The sequence below is a fragment of the Pipistrellus hanaki genome (assembly GCF_964339955.1).
Source record: "Pipistrellus hanaki genome assembly, chromosome: 3".
Taxonomy (NCBI): Eukaryota; Metazoa; Chordata; class Mammalia; order Chiroptera; family Vespertilionidae; genus Pipistrellus; species Pipistrellus hanaki.
Window position 1 is genome coordinate 7,714,921 of NC_140505.1, and position 18,606 is coordinate 7,733,526.

General features: G+C 39.8%; 1 protein-coding gene across 2 annotated transcripts in view; it reads left to right on the forward strand.

Annotated features, from left to right (window-relative positions):
* LOC311619414 (cytochrome P450 4V2-like) overlaps positions 1–14,549 on the forward strand; it is a 171,126-nt gene extending 156,577 nt beyond the window's left edge. For both annotated transcript variants that reach the window (XM_084877722.1, XM_084877724.1), the window contains exons 5-11: positions 73–142; positions 1,509–1,635; positions 3,607–3,792; positions 7,409–7,511; positions 12,274–12,408; positions 12,501–12,680; positions 14,067–14,549. In XM_084877722.1, the coding sequence (XP_084733848.1) occupies positions 73–142; positions 1,509–1,635; positions 3,607–3,792; positions 7,409–7,511; positions 12,274–12,408; positions 12,501–12,680; positions 14,067–14,239 (974 nt within the window). In that variant the 3' untranslated portion in view covers positions 14,240–14,549. The remainder of the gene's footprint in view (positions 1–72; positions 143–1,508; positions 1,636–3,606; positions 3,793–7,408; positions 7,512–12,273; positions 12,409–12,500; positions 12,681–14,066) is intronic.
* The last annotated feature ends 4,057 nt before the right edge of the window (positions 14,550–18,606 follow it).

The following is an 18,606-nucleotide window of genomic DNA, read 5'->3' on the forward strand; positions in this document are numbered from 1 at the left end:
TGTTTGCCACTGGAAATTAAATACAAGGCATGTGCATGAATTGAATGATTGCTTCTCACCCATATTTTGCAGAAACAGCTATGGGCAAGAATATTGATGCTCAGAATAATGCTGATTCTGAGTATGTCCATGCAGTTTATAGGTAAACGGAGCCCTTCTAATTATTTTTTAAATGGTTATTGATTCAAAGTTTTAAAAATATTGCTAATAATTTTTCATCTATGTTGTATCTTTTTCATTGTTTCACAATGAAATATTGCAGTAAAAATCAACCTAATCATTGAAGCATGTATTTTAACAGTAGGTGATTTGTTGTATAAATTATGGCACACTCAGGCTATGGTATAATTTTACATAATATTTTTAATAATATATTGAGAAATTACATGATTTTTTAATGATATATTGAGAAATTACATTATGATATATTGAGAAATTACATTATGATATATTGAGAAATTAGTGATAAAATGAAGATAAAAACAATATTTTTAGCATCATAATCACTAGGTGTAAAAAATTATTCATTAAAAATACTTACAAAGATTATTCCAGAATGTTAGCTATGATTATTGTTTTGTGTTATGTGCTCCTCTCTCTTGTTTTTTGAGTTGTTATTCTCTCTTCTCATATTTTCTGCACTGAATGTGTATTATTTTTTAATTGAAATAGTCATATTTGCTTTGAAAAATTGCTGATATTATTCTACTATTAAAATTCAGGGCCAGGGTTTGATTTGAGAAATTCTGTCTTTAAGTCCACTGCCCATTTCATTTTATCACATTTTAGCATATATAACCTGCCATTCATTACACAAGATACTGACTGGTTTTATAGTGGTCCACAGAACAGAATAACAGGGAGACAAGCTTCAAAACAAATAAGTATGAACTTATAAACTATAATAATTGCTTAAAAAGAAAAATTAAAGTTGATATTCAAAAAGAAAACAGCAATAGGACCCACAGATTGAGTGACCAGGAAAGGCCACTCTGCAGATTTGGCCTGGAAGCTGCTCTCAAAGGAGGAGATCATGTCTAGGTCTTCCTGCTCCATCACAGGGAATGTTGAGGGAGGGACTCAGGACAGGGATGTGACAGAGGGACACTTTCCTGGAGAAGAGGACAGCCAGAGGAGTGATCAAGCAAATGTGTGGACATTAAACAGGCAGATCTCATCCCACCCTGTGGCATAAGAGCTACAGGCAGCTCGGGGAGGTCCAGAACTCCTCTGGAGAAATAGAAGGAGAGACCAGATGGCCATCTAGTGAGGATGTTTTGTAATGGCTTCTTCCTTCCTCTAAAGGACCCATTTAATTCTTAAGCTTCCTTGGATGTGTAATAACCCATGCCTTCATTGTTGAGCATAAAGCATGGAGCTCTTAGAAGCTGCTAAGAGGAATTATCATGGGTGCCACATGTTAGCCTCATTGAGACCAGGCACCAAATAGGTACTCAAGCAATGCACATTTTGATATATCAGCTAATACATTTGCATCCTGTTTATAGGATGAGTGATTTGATAAATCGAAGAATTAGGACCTTTTGGCTCTGGCATGACGTTTTGTACCTTTTGTTTAAAGAAGCATGGGACCACAAAAGGAACCTAAAGATCTTACATAATTTTACCAACAATGTAAGTCCTCATTTTTTTTTATTGTGAACAAACATATATAATGTAAAATTTATTATACTAGCCATTTTAAGTGTACCAGTCAGTGGCATTGGGAGCATTAACAATGTTGTGCAACCCCTCCCACTATCACTTTCTAGAAATTTTATAAGTGCATGACTGCTATGTTTCTTAACACACCCAGTCATTAATGTTCCCTCATGGGGGAGGTTAGTCTACTGGGGAGGTTGTCTATAAACAAATAATTACAAAATGTGATATGAGCTATGGTAGTTTATTAACTGGCTGCTATGCTAAAAGAATAAAGACACAGGGATCTGTGGTATAAGAATCTTCGGGAAAGTGTTTGGGTTAAGCAATTTTTTTCAAAGACAAAAGGCATTTATGGCAGTATCTTAAACCGGAAAAGATAAAAATTAACTAGATATTACTATCTAATTTTAATGATAAAAAAATAGTAATGTTGCCGGGACCGGTTTGGCTCAGTGGATAGAGCGTCGGCTTGCGGACTGAAAGGTCCCGGGTTCGATTCCGGTCAAGGGCATGTACCCTGGTTGCGGGCACATCCCCACTGGGAGTGTGCAAGAGGCAGCTGGTCGATGTTTCTCTCTCATCGACGTTTCTAACTCTCTGTCCCTCTCAATTCCTCTCTGTGTAAAATCAATAAAATATATTAAAAAAAAATAGTAATGTTCTGGATATAGTCTGTCTTTGTGTTATACATATGCTTATGAAAACACAAACTTTGATTGAAAACATGCGTTACAAGTTATATGTACAAATAAAAGTGCCAAAGTAATTATATTTACCCTTTGCTGTAAACTTCAGTTTTAAACATGATGGCATTGCTTCCTGACAATGAGGTTCTGCCTCTACCAACAGATCAAGTGGTAGAGTCCCTAGATGTTTGATGAATGAGATGTTGGAATGAGCTGCCCTCAGTGGAGTATAGCATAATTGCCTGTCAGGAAGTGAAAGATGAACAGTTTGTATTTTATAGGTATAATTACACTTGTCTTCAATTTTCATGCATTAATATCAGTATCAATAATGAATGAATTCCAGATTGGATGGATAATATCCAATCTGAGTGCCAGGCACCAGTGGTTCCACCAAAATTCAAAGAGAGGTCATGGTGCTTGCTCTATGAACTTGGGATCTGGTCATTCAAAGCAGAAGCAGGTTTGGATGATTGCCTGAAAGGAGAAAGTTGAAATGTGTAACCAAATTAAGCTCAGGGGCTTCCATTCTTTTACTTACTCAACACATACCTGATGGACATTTCTAAAATGCCAAGCAGTGCTCTAAAGGTTGGAAATAAATAAATGAATAAAGACAAATTTGCTGCTACATTGCAATTGGAGGATAAAGTCACTAAATAACAAATACAATGCCAGGTAGTAAGTGACATGCAAAAAAAAAGGTAAAGCAGGCTTAGGAAGTGAGTGAGTGCTATGGACTCGGGTAGCAGTGACCCTGACAGTGTGACTATGGGCAGTGGAAATCTCAAACTAAAGAGGAAGCTAGTCATGCTGGCTCTGAGGCAAGAGAAGGAGTGGAAAGCATTCCAGGCAAAAGAGCAGAAAGCATACAGGATAATTATTTTCTCCAATACAACACGTAAGTAGAGTGATCTATAATTAGTCTATCATATAATGATTGTGTTCTCTCCACCACCCAGCTTTTTCTCATGGGCTCTTTCAACTCGCTGGGGCCCTATTCAGGAGACTACTACTCTATTCCCATGTTGGAAAGGCTGCAGAATAGTCCTTGGAAATTATGTATTATGGCCAAAAAAACTCACAGAAAGCTTTACTGTATGTTCACAAAAACCTAAGTTCCTGTTGAGTGAGACAGAACTGGAAAGGGTTAGCAAAAAATCAGTTAAAGAAGCTGGTATGTTTTCACAGGAAAATGGACCATTAGGCCACATCAAATTCCACACAAAAGCATGTGGTCATTTAAATCATACAGGTCATCCATGAACGGGCCAATGAAATAAAGAGAGAAGAAGAACGTACAAATGATGACAAGGGCAAGACCCCCTCCAAGAGAAAACGCAAGGCTTTTCTCGACCTGCTCTTAAATGTGGTGGATGATGAAGGGAACAAGCTAAGCCATGAGGCCGTTCGAGAAGAAGTGGACACCTTCATGTTTGAGGTATTTTGCGTTGTCATGTTTGTCTCAGGTATCCTCATTAAACGAATTACAGTTCCTGTTACATAACAAGATAAGGTTTCTGTTTTAATATTGAGAGTTAAACATGCTAAGGATAAAAAAAGAGCTTGTACTAATACTTAGGCATGTGTAAGCATTTAATAGTAGAATTAGAAATAACATGAAATAGCAAGTATTATTTGTAGCCAACTTTTAAAATAGGTTGGGATCCTTGGTACAAGAGATGATCTGTTCTCAATTTATTTTTAACTTAAAGAAATAATCAATTTATAGGGATTTTTTTATTGTTTAAAGTATTACAAATAGTAGTACATGTGTCTCCTTTTTTATTCCCCATTGACCTTCCCAGCCTCCCCTCCCCACCGGCACATGTCCTCACCCCCCTCCCAGTGTCTTGCATCCATTGGCTATGCTTATATGTATTCATACAAGTCCATCGGTTGATCTCTTACCTTCTTTAACTCTCTCTAGCTTTTCCACTATTGTTTGACAGTCTGTTTGATGCTTCTCTATTTTTGTTCATCAGTTTATAATGTTCTTTATTATCCATAAATGAGTGAGTTCTTGTGGTATTTTTCTTTCACTGACTGACTTATTTCACTTAGCATAATGCTCTCCAGTTCCAACCATGCTGTTGCAAATGGTAAGAATTCCTTCTTTTTTACAGCAGTGTAGTATTCCATTGTGTAGATGTACCATAGTTTTCTAGTCCACTCATCTGCTGATGGGCATTTAGACTGTTTCCAAATCTTAGCTATGGTGAATTGTGCTGCTTTGAACATAGGGGTGCATATATCCTTTATTATTGGTATTCCTAGTTTCTTGAGATATATTCCTAGAAATGGGATTACTGAGTCAAGTGGCAGTTCCATTTTTAATATTTTGAGGAAATGCCATACTGTCTTCCACAGAGGCTGCACCAGTCTGAATTCCCACCAGCAGTGAAGGAGGGTTCCTTTTTCTTCATATCCTCTCCAACACTTGTTGTTTATTGATTTGTTGATGATAGTCATTCTGACAGGTGTGAGATGGTAATTCATTGTTGTTTTGATTTGAATCACTCAGATGATTAGTGACTTTGAGCATGTTTTCATATGTCTCTTGGTTTTCTGAATGTTCTCTTTTGAAAAGTTTCTATTTAGGTCATTTGCCCTTTTTTTTTTTTTTTTTTTTTTTTTTTTTTTTTTTTTTTTTGATTGGGTTGTTTATCTTCCTTTTGTTAAGTTGTATGAGTTCCCTGTAAATGTTGGAGATTAAAACCTTATCAGAGATAACACTGGCAATTGTGTTCTCCCATGCAGTGGGCTTTCTTATTGTTCTGTTGATAGTTTCTTTTGCTGTGCAGAAGCTTTTTAATTTGTTGTAGTCTCATTTTATTTCTCCTTAGTTTTCATTACCCTACGAGCTGTATTGTTAAATATATTGCTACAACTAATGTCTTCTATTTTGCTGCCTATGACTTCTTCTAAGATTTTGATGGTTTCTCATTTTATGTTTAAATCCTTTATCCATTTTGAGTTTATTTTTGTGTATGGTGTAAGTTGATGGTACAATATTCACAAATCAATAAATATAATACACCATATAAACAAACTGAGAGATAAATTGTAACCTCTCACTTCCATAAGAACAACCAGACTAACAATCTTTCTTACTGCTCTAACATTCTTTGAATTCTCATTTTTCTCTTCTTCCCATGAAACAGTGGGCATAGCATGTACAACTATAGTATTGTGACCTCCTCCAAAGAGGATGCAGGCTGTTGCTGCCAGGCCTTTTATTTTATTTTTTTACTTTTATATTTCGTTTTACTTATTTTTAAAATCTTTATTGTTCAAAGTATTACACATGTCCCCCACTTTCCTCCAATGATATCAAAGCCTGCTCCTGCCCCCCACCCCAGCCTTCACCACCCTATTGTCTGTGTCCAAGGGTTATGCACATATGCATACAAGTTCTTTGGTTGATCTCTTATCACCCACTCACACATTCACCCCCTCCTTCCCTCTGAGATGGAACAATCTGCTCCTTGCTGCAATGTCTATGCCAGGCCGTTTCTGCTCCTGGTCTGGCAGATTCTTGCCCTGCACAGTTCCGCCAATGCATTTGGCTCTGTGCTTTGTGTTCATTTTCAAATTCAGAAGAAACTCTTAAAATTGTTTAGCAAGAGCACTTCCTCTATGACTTTGCTAAACAACTGAGTAACATAGGCCAGCTTTTGCCTGGAATTCAAAGTCATTTCTGTAAAGAAATTGCAAGTGTGTGAAAATAACAATCATACCAACATCAGAGACTTCTAAAGATATTTTTTAAAATTTCAGAAAATTCCTCAAGAATTCAAGTGAGGACCTAAAACAAGTGCTTCAGAGACTTCTGCCCAGGAGATGACATATTACAACCGTCACTTGTGTTGATTAGGGTAAATGGACCAGTAAGAGTTATAATAGTATTTTTATTTTTCAAATACATGTTTGTTTGTTTTCTCTGAAGAACTTACCATTTTGCATGTGGAGTGTCCTGGTGAGGTGAGGACAGGAAATGAGGGGCCGATGCCTAAAGACACTGAACGAACAGAGAATAAGGTCGTCCAGGTGTCACCCTCAGCATTGGAGCTGGAGTCTCCTCACCCCGAATCCTCCACACTCCCAGAGGTGAAGCGTGTGGATTCTACTTTGTCATCAGAAACTCCAAGCCCTATTCTTGCCTCCACCTCCCATGAAGCTGTTGGGCCTGGGAAAGTCATTTAGCATCTTTTGGGGCTCAGCTTGTCATCTCTAAAATATGAATCAAGCATCCCATGGAGTGTTTTAAAATACAGATATTTTTATTGATTTCAGAGAAATATATTTTTATTGAAGGGAGAGGGAGAGACAGAATCATCAATGATGAGAGAGAATTAATGATTGGCTGTCTCCTGCATGCCCCTACTGGGGTTCGAGCCCACAACCCGAGCATGCATTGTGACCAGGAATGGAACCATGACCTCTTGGTTCATAGGTCGAAGCTCAAGCACTGATCCACGTCAGCCGGGCTCCCTTGGGTTTTCTTGTGAAGAATAATTGAGTTCATTTCTGCAAAATGTTGGATATTTCGCCTCAAACTCAGCAAGGTCTATTGGGGCTATTCACCAACTTCTTGATGTGAAGACTGCTACTCAGAACCACCCATGTGCTCCCTGGTGTCTGGGTAAAGCCGACCATACAAATTGGGGACAGAGGAGAAGTGCAGATCTGGCCACTTGGCTCAGGAAAGTCACACTTTTATTTCCTCAAAAACAGTCCAGGGCACAGAGTTCCCTTGGAATGCCTCCTGATAGCCCAGCCCAGCCCATACTCTCACCAAGTGTGTGACTCTGTCCTATTGAAATGTCTCTGTACCAGAGGCGTCCCCTTTGAAGGAATTGTTTCATTGGTTTGTTCCCCACCGAGGTAAAATACTGTATGAAATTAACTTTTTCTGACTGGAGTCATGCCACAGGTGTCAAATCCAGAGACAATTCAAAATAGAGCTAGCATCCCTAACCTTCTCAATAGAACTCTGCTTTCTAAGCTGTTTTTTTTTTTTTTTCCTTTCTTTCTTTTTTTTTCTTACATTATAGGGCCATGACACAACTGCAGCTGGAATAAACTGGGCCTTGTACCTATTGGGTTGCTATCCAGAAGTCCAGAAAAAAGTGGACAATGAACTGGATGAAGTGTTTGGTATGTATGGCCCCCTCACTACTTACATGGAAGGTCCCAAGTCACTGAAGCAAATGGCATTCTTGCTCACTAAGAAAGTGCATCGGGCCTGATCTAAAGACACTGTAATAAGCAGGAAGGCTGCCATATGGAACCCCTTCCAGGCCTGATGTCCTTTCCAAACCTCACCCATTTGTTTACGGGCGCTTGCTGATTGCTTGGCGTGTGACTGCACTGGGCTAGATGCTGAGTCTACACAGATATATGTCCCTGTCCCAGGACCTCTTTGCTCCATAGGTAAAGCAGTCATGTGTATAAAGTATCAACTCATGGTTGTGTGCTTGGGCGATATGAGGAAGGAAGGGCCTAGAGGAGAGCTTAGAGTAGAAGTGAAGCTGGTTAGCGCGGTCCAGGAGAGCTGTTCCATATAGGATTGCTGTGGGTTAAGCTGATGGGACATTAATTCATTTGCACAACCAGTAACCTGTAGGTAAGGAGTCCTAGGCTGATGCCAATAGGGATGTTGGGAGAATCCTGGGCTTGCTCTTTTCTCTCTCTGCCGTTTTCATCATCATGGATTTTGTTTTCTTGATCGTTGTTCTGGGCTTACGCTTATCTTTGAGGCAAGAAGACAGGGGAGGAGGGGATGAAGGATAATATTAGTTTCCTTTGCCTGTGGCCACAGATACTGCAAACTGGGTGGCTTAACACAATAGAAGTTTATTGTCTTACGGTTCTGGACACCAGAAGGCCCAGATCAGTACCTCTGAGTTAAACCAATGTGTTGGCAGGGCTGCACTTTTTGGAAGCCTGAGGGGAGAATGCATTCCTTTTGGTGACTGCCAACATACCTTGGCTTATGGCCACATCATTCAAATCTCTGTCTCCATCTTCACATGACCTTCTCTACTGTGGGTCTGTGTCAAATCTCCCTCTTCTCTCTCTTATCATGACAGTTGTGATGGCATTCATGGCCCACCTAGGTAATCCAAGATCATCTTTCCATTTTAAGATCCTTCATAAAATGTTCAAAAGCACCTTTTCCCCAAAGCAGTAATAATTAAAGGTTCTAGGGATTAGGACCTGATATATTTGTGGGTCACAATCAGCCTACCACAAAGGAACTGTGCATTGTGCCATCAACTTAATTATTTGTTTAATCAGATGTCATATGGCTTCCCACAGCTGGGAAAAGAAAGGTAAAGGTTGGTTGGCCACCAACACAGTGGTATCTGATGGGTTTTCCTAGTGCAAAGTGGGGAGGAATAATAAAGGAGAAGAGGAGGAGGTGGAAGGCATTCTGGGAAGAGAGGCTTCTGGTGCACAATGGCAGGGTGGAAAAGTTGGCAGATAATAGTACGCACTAAAGGACAGGTGGAGATCAGAACATTTGTTAGAACCACTGAGAGGTGAAGTTGGAAAAGTAATTTCATGTCCAGATGGTGTGAGGACTGGATTTTCATATCCAGAGGGAAGACTGTGTTTTGTAGAATGGAGACGATCTAAACTCCTGGGCTCTGTTTCAGTCATTTCATTTTTCCTGTTTCAAGTTGAATTTCTCTCATATTGTCTCTGGCGGATCAACTGGGTATTCTAGAGACCCGGGTTCTTTGGGAAAGTGTCCCCATGTTTGTGTTTTTTACAATTTCTAGCCCCATGCTGGTGTCACAAGTGCTTTGGGATTTCACATAGTGACACCATTTTTACTAGAATTTTTATTCTGCTGCTTCTCATGCTTTTTGCTAATTGTGCCTCACTTCTCTTCTCTCCCCAGTATTAGTTCTAAAATTTTTGTTTTGATCAACTGATCTTTAGATATAGAGATGTAAGTATTCATTCATCTTTTTTTTTCTTTTCTTTTTTATTTGGGTAAAGTTCACATTTAGTTTCATTATAACAAAGCAACTGGTACAATTTTATTGTTTATAATTGAGCATTACCTTTTCTTTCCAGTGAAACAAACAAAAACATTTAAATTAACAGGAACAATATTACAATAAAGAATGATGGTTACAAACAAAATTTTGCAGGTCTGCTCTTCTCCCATTGAGTGGCAGGGCCCAGGCCATTATTAGGAGAGAATTTTATTTTAAAAGTATCATCTTGAACTGAAGTCCATTAAACATCACAATTAAACATACCAAAGGGCAAGCCTTGCTGTCAAAATACCCACTTAACTAATCCAAACATCTCATATCTACTCTTTGACCCCCTATAAACCCTTTTGTTGTTGTTATTTAAAAAATGTTCCATACAAGAGGAAGTAGACAGGTGTATGTTGATAAATGCTAACTGTCCCCCTTCACAGAGACACAGTGTAATCTGTGTGCTCAATGTACAGGGAAAGGAGGGAAAAAGCTAGAATTCTGTGCACTGATGCAGGGGATGAACCTCCAGCCTCCAGTGGAGCAATGTAAGCAGAAGGTTTTTCTTTCCCATGGAGCACAGGGGCATTGATTCCATATAGTGTTTTTGAGTCAGAAGGGATAAAAGTGAATTTGGATTTGTATGCATGCATATATTATATATATACCTAACTAATGGACATAGACATCAGGAAGGTGAGGGGATGAGTGGAGCCATATGGGTGCAATGGGGGGATAAGGACACATATGTAATACCTTAATCAATAAAGAAAACTAAATAATAATCAATGGAAAAAATAAAAATACCTTTAAAATAAAAAAAGGTGAATTTGGAACAGAAAGTGTTAGAAATTCTTTTCCCACTGTATTCAGCTCAAGGTATTTCCCCCAAGTAAGTTGAGAACCAGGATGTAAGCGAGAGAAAAGACTTCAAGAGCACAATGACTGAGCCTATGAGTAAAACAAAACAAAACAAGAAAACCAGGTTGTAACTTGCTCCCAGTGACTGGAGGAAACTTTTAAAAAGAAGGTTGGAGTCCATCAGTGTTCCTTAGTCATCTTCTCCTTCATCCTTACCAACTTCTTCATTGGTAGCTTTCAATCCTCTCCCTCTCCCCCTCCATCATCATCTTCTTCTCTTCTCCTTCCCCTTCTTCATCTTCCATATCAGGAAGCAAGTAGTAATGAATTGGATTTTGGCAAACACCACCTTGGAAGATCTCTCCACCTTATCTGCACCTGCATCAGAATGGCCATAAACCACATTTTTGGTTCTCAGCCTCTTCCTGCTGGCTTTATCCTGCGTGGGTTTGAACATTTCATCAAATCCTTTCCAGATATTTCAGTGGACTTTGAAAATGCATCACGGCTTCCACTCAGATGAAATTCTTTGGGTGTACTTATTTTCTAGGGAAGGGTTTTCATTGAAATGAAAAGCTGTTCTGTGACCTGATTTATTACTTTTCAATTCTATCACTACAACTCTAGTTAAATAACGCAGTGCTTTTCCATCCGTCTCCCCAAGCAGTACAGGCATAGGAATGGTTGCAAGTGTTGTTCCTTAGAAATTTGGGATTTGGGCCATCAAGTCCTACCTCTTCTGAAAAACAATGGTTGGTAGAATTGATTATATGTTGACTTTCAGAATCTTCTGATTGGCTTGTTCATTGAGTTGGTCTGTCTCATTTTTTTGCTTTCTCAATATGTTTGGTTGCTTCCTGCTGTTTTTTTGTTTGTTTGTTTTTTCCTGTTGGCAGGTCCAAGAAGCCATTTGGATTTCTTTCTTCTTGAGGTGGGAATGGGGAACATTTGGGGGCCAGGCTATGGGGAGAGTCCAAGAATCTGACCCAGGAGAAGATACACTACTCTGAGAATTCATAATTAAATGTTTTGAACTTACAGTTTAATGCATTCACAATGTTATGCACCTGTCACCTCTATCTAATACTAACCCTCTTCAACAGCCAATAAGATACCCTGCATCATTAATCAGCCACTCCCCATGTTCTCTTCCTCCATCCCCTGCAACACCTATTTACACTCTGTCTCTATGGATTTGTCTACTCTGAGTACTTTCTCCAAATTTAATGATACAGCATGTGACCTTTTGTATCTTTTTAAAATTTTATTTATTTAGCATTATTGTCTCTATTTTGATTATCTATACTATTAAGAATTTTACTTTAGCTGTTGGTATTTAACATTCAGTGTACTGATGTTATAATATACTAGAGGTCCAGTGCATGGAATTGTTTGGGTAGGGTTCCTAGGCCTAGTCTCCTGTGATCAAGACCATCTTCTGTCCATTCACCAGTCCCCAGGCTGAACACCGCCTCTGCCACTGATCTCTCAGGCCTTTGGGATCACTGCTGCCGCAGCTGGCACTTTTTCTGGGGCTTGAGGCGCTGACGGAAGCTTCAGGGTATGCCCACGTCCTACCTGCTCCAGCGTGAGTGGCCCTAAATGGGCAGCATGTTCCATCAGCAACTGGCCCAGAAGGTGAAGTAACCAGCACCTGCTTTCCTACAGGCCTGAGCCCCCGAGCAACCAGGAATGAGCTTGTGATCCCAACAGCCTGACAGCCAGCCCGGTCCTCCCACCACCCACTCCGATTCCCCCATTCACCATCACTGATCCATTAGAACATGCAGGCCAAGGGCAGGGACCTAGAAGTCAGCCATTCAGCCTCCTTGTCAGTCCCCAGTCGCGCCCCACCATTGCTCATGGACTGGAAATGGGGAGGGCCAAAAGGTAGTTAATGTCACCTCGTGATGACCGGTCATTTGGCATGGACACTATATATATATATATATATATATATATATATATATATATATATATATTCCTTTTTGATGTCTTATTTGCCAAGCTGAAATAGTTCTTTCATTTATTTTATTTCATGTATTTCCTTTGATCAGGGAATTCTGATCGCTCTGTTACTTTAGAAGACATGAAGAAACTTAAATATCTGGAGTGTGTTATTAAGGAGACCCTTCGTATTTTTCCTTCTGTACCTTTCATAGCCCGTGAACTTGATGAAGATTGTGATGTTGGTGAGAATTCATTCATGAAAGTAGTGGGGAAGGTGGACTTTTCTCTTTGTGTCTATCTCTGTTCTCATGACACATCAACTGCCTCATGACAGGAGGGTACAAACTTGTGAAAGGCTCTCAAATAGTCATCGTTCTCTACTCACTGCATAGAGACCCAAGATACTTCCCAAACCCTGAGGCGTTCAAGCCAGAGCGGTTCTTTCCCGAGAATTCGACGGGACGCCATCCATACGCCTATGTGCCCTTCTCTGCTGGACCCAGAAACTGTATAGGTTTGTATCCATCAGATTGGTTTGATCTTTCGGGTGCACATGGCAGGGCGTTTCTCACAATAGTGTCTTTGAGATGTAGTGTCTCAGATCCAAGTCTGTTAAAACACTGGTTGTTTTATTTTTTTTCTCCAGTTTACTATGACTGTCATAAAGTATATAAGTTTTCTAGGGCTGCTGTAACAAAGCACCACAGCCTGGGTGGCTTAAATGACAGCATTTCATTTTCTCACAATTCTGGAGGCCAGAAGTCCAACATCAAGGTGTCTCCAGGGCTGGTTTCTTCTGAGGTCTCTCTCCTCATTATAAATAGATGTCTTCTCCCTGTGTCTATTCTACATAGTTTATTCGTGTGTGTGTGTGTGTGTGTGTGTATGTGTGTGTGTGTTTCTAATTAACCCTACTCAAGAATATGTTTTTTATTGATTTTTAGTGAGAGTGGGAAACATTGATGTGAGAGAAACATTGATTTGTTGCCTCCCATACATGCCCCAACCAGGAATCTAACCCACAACCTAGGTGTATGCCTGATGGAATTGAACTCACAACCTTATGGAGAATGTGATGATATATCAACCAAATGAGCCACCCAGCCAGGGCTTGATCTCTTCTTTTTATAAAGACACCAGTCAGGTTGGATTAGGACCCATCCACAGGACCTCACTTTATTTTACTCACCTCTTTAAGGACCCTATCCCCAAAAGCAGTCACATTCTGAGGTACTGAGGGTTAAGAATTCAGCAGATGAATTTGGGAGAATACCATTCAGCCTATAACATAAAGCATAACCAGCTTCATGGTAGAGTTTTAAAATGTAGATTTTTGGATTAAAGCAGAATATAATCTATATGGTAGAAAGCATATTTATAACAATTAGTTTATTTAACCTGTTTTTATTGCTTTTAAGAATTGCTTTTTTCAAAGCCAAAACAGAAAATGCTCAACATAAAACCAGCAGAAGTACTTAAACAAAAAGAAGGCACATCGCCATGCATTAGAAACACTTTTGGTTTTAACATCTCTGGCGTTTTATTGTTTATGTAAATGCAGGCATTGGTACAATGAGGCCTGGTAACTGTATAGTAAACTACATGAAAGGTCCAGGAGGAGAGCATTCTAGAGCAGTGGTTCTCATGCTTCAGTGAGCCAGGATTCATCTGGGTGCTGCGTGGGCTAGATCCCTTGTCCCCAGAGCTGTTCACATGCCCTGGGTGGGAGCAGGGAAGGGCACTCAAGAATCTTTATTATTAGAAAGCATCCTGAATGATATTCATTCTCCCTGGGCCTACTGTGAAAATCTAGCATCACTTGTTTCCTCTGATAGAAACTGTTCTTTCTCCCTTTGTGATAGATCTGTAATAAATTCATGTTATTTACATTGATTTGAAGGTCAAAGGTTTGCCATGATGGAAGAAAAGGTCATTCTTTCATGCATCCTGAGGCATTTTTGGGTTGAATCAACCCAGGAAAGAGAAGAACTTGGTCTGACAGGAGATCTGATTCTTCGTCCTTCTAATGGCATCTGGATCAAGTTGAAGAGGAGAAATGCAGATGCATCCTAACTGTATTACTGGGTTGTGCCTTAGTCCGAATGAGGTCTTTCTTTAAGAGAAACTTTGCATTTACAATATGCAGATCAGAAATTTAATAGTCTGAATCCCTACACCCAATTTCTACTTATCCCCCCTTTCCTTGGGTCAAGTCTACCAAAGAGAGAGTTTTTATATTTTCATCACCACCTTCAGAACAGACATGTCAAGCTGATAACTGACACAAATTCCCTGAATTTTAATTCCATTGACATTATCTCTACTCCCTCACCCAGTGACTTTAAAAAACTTTTAATAAATAATTTTAATGAGATTGTTTCTGTTTCTAAATTGATTTTAGAGTGGGAGTGTCTTGATCACAAAAGGCAAGTTTACTGATGTCCATACCCAAATAAACATACATTTCCCAACAGAGGGACCCATAGGCCAATTCAATTTCAATCGACAGACCCAAAGGATATAAGTTAATTGAAGTTCCAGAATATTTTAAGGTATTCTTTTTGAACACAAATATATATGTATACATATACATTTAATTTGAAGGGGTAATTAAATACTCAGGCTTGAGCTTAGGTCTTAATAATTATATCAGTGGTATCAGTTAGGATAATAATTATGATGATGAACCTTTTTAGATTTTATCAAGGAGAGCCGAAACTGGTTTGGCTCAGTGGTAGAGTGTTGGTCTGTGGACTGAAGGGTCCCAGGTTCTATTCTGATCAAGGGCATGTACATTGGTTGAGAGCACATCCCCGGTAGGGGGTGTGCAAGAGGCAGCCGGTCGATGTTTCTCTCTCATCGACATTTCTAGCTCTCTATCTCTCTCCCTTCCTCTCTGTAAAAAAATCAATAAAATATATTAAAAAAGAGAGATTTTATCAAGAAGAGCAGATCATTTATAAGTTGACTCATAGGTTCTATTCCTATTTTCCTTTTAATCATGTACATATGGACTTCATTTCATTTCATCCTACATAACCTCACAATTACCTTTTCACATCATGTATTACCAGGAGAGATTCCTCTTGGTGATCTCCAGTCCCTCATAATGGCTTTCGGAGCCACCTTAGACCTTATCAGATTATATTCCTTTTCATTTGAAGGTGATATGATCAATCAGGGAAAGTTTCTCTCCAAAGTCATACCACCAGTGGGTGACAGAGCTGGAAATAGATAGAGGTCTAAACTCTAAATCTCTACTACAATATGCTATTGCTTTATGAAACTTGAGTCTATAACTTTGTGTATCACTAGAACACAGATCTTCTAGAATTCTCCCATCTCCGTATGGAGAAGAGAAGTCACACTTGTATAGTAATCTAGCATTTAGTTTAGGGTTAAACTTCTGGGAAATTCGATCCTTCAGAACAAACATGTCAAGATGGTAACTGACACGAATTCCCTGAATTTTATTTCCATTGACATTATCTCTACTCCCTCACCCAGTGACTTTAAAAAAACTTTTAATAAATAATTCTAATGAAATTGTTTCTGTTTCCAAATTGATTTTAGAGTGGGAGGAATCTGGAGAGAGAGAGAAACATCAAAGTGATGTGAAAGATGTACCTTGATCCATTGCTACTTGTTCATGTCCTGACTGGGGATCAAACTCACTCTTAGGTACGTGCCCTGACTGGTCCATCGAACTTTGGACCTTCTGGTGCATGGACAGAGATTGTTTCTTTAGTTTTCTCAAGGGAATAGTAGGTAAAAGCAACAAACTAAGAGAATGAAATATATATTCTTTAATGGATATCAAAGAAAGAGGTGACCCAACCAAAGTCTTTGGGCAAGTATTATGGGCTCAGGTTTTCAGGGCAGAGTCAACAGCTCTACGTACTTTATACCATCCCAAAGACCCTCAGTGTAGATAAGTCAGTTGCTGGGAAAAAGTCAAGGAAGTATATGATGCAGCTGAAAATGATTTCCAAGATATGGTAAACTTTGTTATCTAGAAAATAGATACATGTAGAAAATTCATCCCCAGATGATTTTGGATAATTGAAGTTTTATTCTTGAAAATTTGCATTATTTCTCAATTTTATGCACTTACATTTAAACTTTGCCTTTAAAAAAATGTAGTGACCCTACCTAGACATGAAATTAAATTTAAAGCAAAGTATTTCTCTGTATTACCCTTTGGCTTAAAAATCTTCATTTGGCCCCAGAATAATTTATTATTCATATTTTAATTGGAAACTCACTTAAACTGTGAGTGTTAGTTAAACTGATTTGGAGTGGAGAAAGTATGTCATAGTCTGCATTATCTACATGAAGATGATGAGTTTTTTTAAAATAAGATGATCAAATATTTGTTTGTGTCTCTGATACCTATCATGCTCCTGCTTAAATGAGATATCTTAAGAATAATCAACTACATTTTAGACATGGGTGCTATATTTTATTCTAAGAATTGATGTCAGTTTGAAATATAGATAACCTTAGAAGATAAATTAGTGGGTGACTGCTTTATAATCTTATATAATAAATTGACCATCACACCCTTGTACAAGGTATCTACCCCCATGTGGTCACAAAATGGCCACCCCCATGTGGTTACAAGGTGGCCTCCACAAGATGGCCAACAGGGGGAGGGCTATTGTGGGTGATCAGGCCTGCAGGGGAGGGCAGTTAGGGGTGACCAGGCTGCAGGGGAGGGCAATTGGAGGGACCAGGTCTGCAGGGGAAGGCAGTTGGGGGTGACCAGCCCTGCAGGGGAGGGCAGTTGGAGGCTCCAGGCCTGCAGGGGAGGGCAGTTGGAGGCTCCAGGCCTGCAGGGGAGAACAGTTGGGGTGGGGGAGGGGACCAGGCCTGCAGGGGAGGGCAGTTGGGGACGATTGGCTGGCAAAAGAAGGCAGTTGAGGGCAGTTGGGCTGGCAGGGGAATGGGTCTGGGGTGATCAGGCTGGCTAGCAGAATCAGTTAGGGGCAATCAGGCTAGCAGGCTGGTGAGCAGTTGGGAGCCAGCAGTCCCAGATTTTGAGAGGTATCTCTGACTGCGTGTTGGGATTGGGCCTAAACTGGCAGCCAGTCATCCCCTAAGGGGGCACAGATTGGAGAGGGTGCAGGCTGGGCTGAGGGACACCCCTCCACCTCTCCACCCCCCCAGGGCATGGATTTTGTGCACAGGACCTCTAGTAAGTAATAAAAGAAATGCACCTTTGAGTTAATGTTCTCAGACTCCCTAACAAAATAATCCCTGTGCAGTTATCATAGACTGATCTCGAGTTTCCCTTGCCAGAGGCTAAAACCAACAGTAGGTAGCATGTGAATGCAAAAAGACCCAGTGGAAGGCCAATGGACTTGAATATTCAGCCGGGCTGAAAATCAGCATGATATTGCCCTGCTGGCTCAATGGCTCAAGGCAATTCCCTAACCTAATAATCCTTTTACTACTCACCAATTACATTTGAAATGCCTGTATGAATTGCTAACAGGCAAATGTGTATTCAAATAAAAAAAAACGCAAAAAAAAAAAAAAACAGACCAGCCAGAAGTTAGTGTGCCTCTCCAAGAGAGAGGTTTCCACCTGGCCCCTTATGCCTTCTAAATTTTTATTTCTTGTCTAGTATTTTCATTTGTGCTTCGGTCTTTCCTTCAGATCCTGAACCCCTCCACAAAGGTTGCAGCATTCCCTTACTCTGAAAAATAAGTGGAAAGACCAACATGTTTTGCTTAATAGAACGGAGAAAATGAAATCTCTTGGGACTACCTGGGAATCAGCAAAACCCCCAAGCATCCACCTGGTACCCAGGGATTTATCATCTAGAAATCTCTCCAGGTGAGGGACTACTGAATTGATGGTCTGTTCATTGTCACAGACAGCTGTGGAACATTAGTTCCTGGACCAACTACTGACCTGTCTCACAAATAAAAAGATTCTTGGACTATATCTAGAAAATCAAAACGTATATCTCATGATGTGTGTGTGTGTGTGTGTGTGTGTGTGTGTGTGTGTGTGTGTTGCAAGCCATTAGCAACCCCATAAATGAGTGATGTTCACAATATCATGTTCTCAACTGCCCTGCTCAGCCCTGTAGAGTCCTACCCATGGCTTCTTTTATGGACTCAATCCATCTCATATTTGATCTTCCTCTTTCCTGCTGCCTTCCACTTTCCCCAGCATTATTATCACTTCAAAATAACTGCCTGCTCATGATGTGCCTGAAGTAAGACAGCTTCGTTTTTGTCTTTTTTTTTTTTTTTTTTTTTTTTACCTCTAGAGATGTTTCAGGCTTAACTTGCTCCTGGATCCACTTGCTTGTCTCGCTGGTGGTCCAGGGTATCTGTAGAGCCTTTCTCCAATCCCAAACTTCAAAGAGGACAATCACGTCTAAACCCTATGGCAATTTTTCTTTTGAAGAAAAGAAAGTATTAACA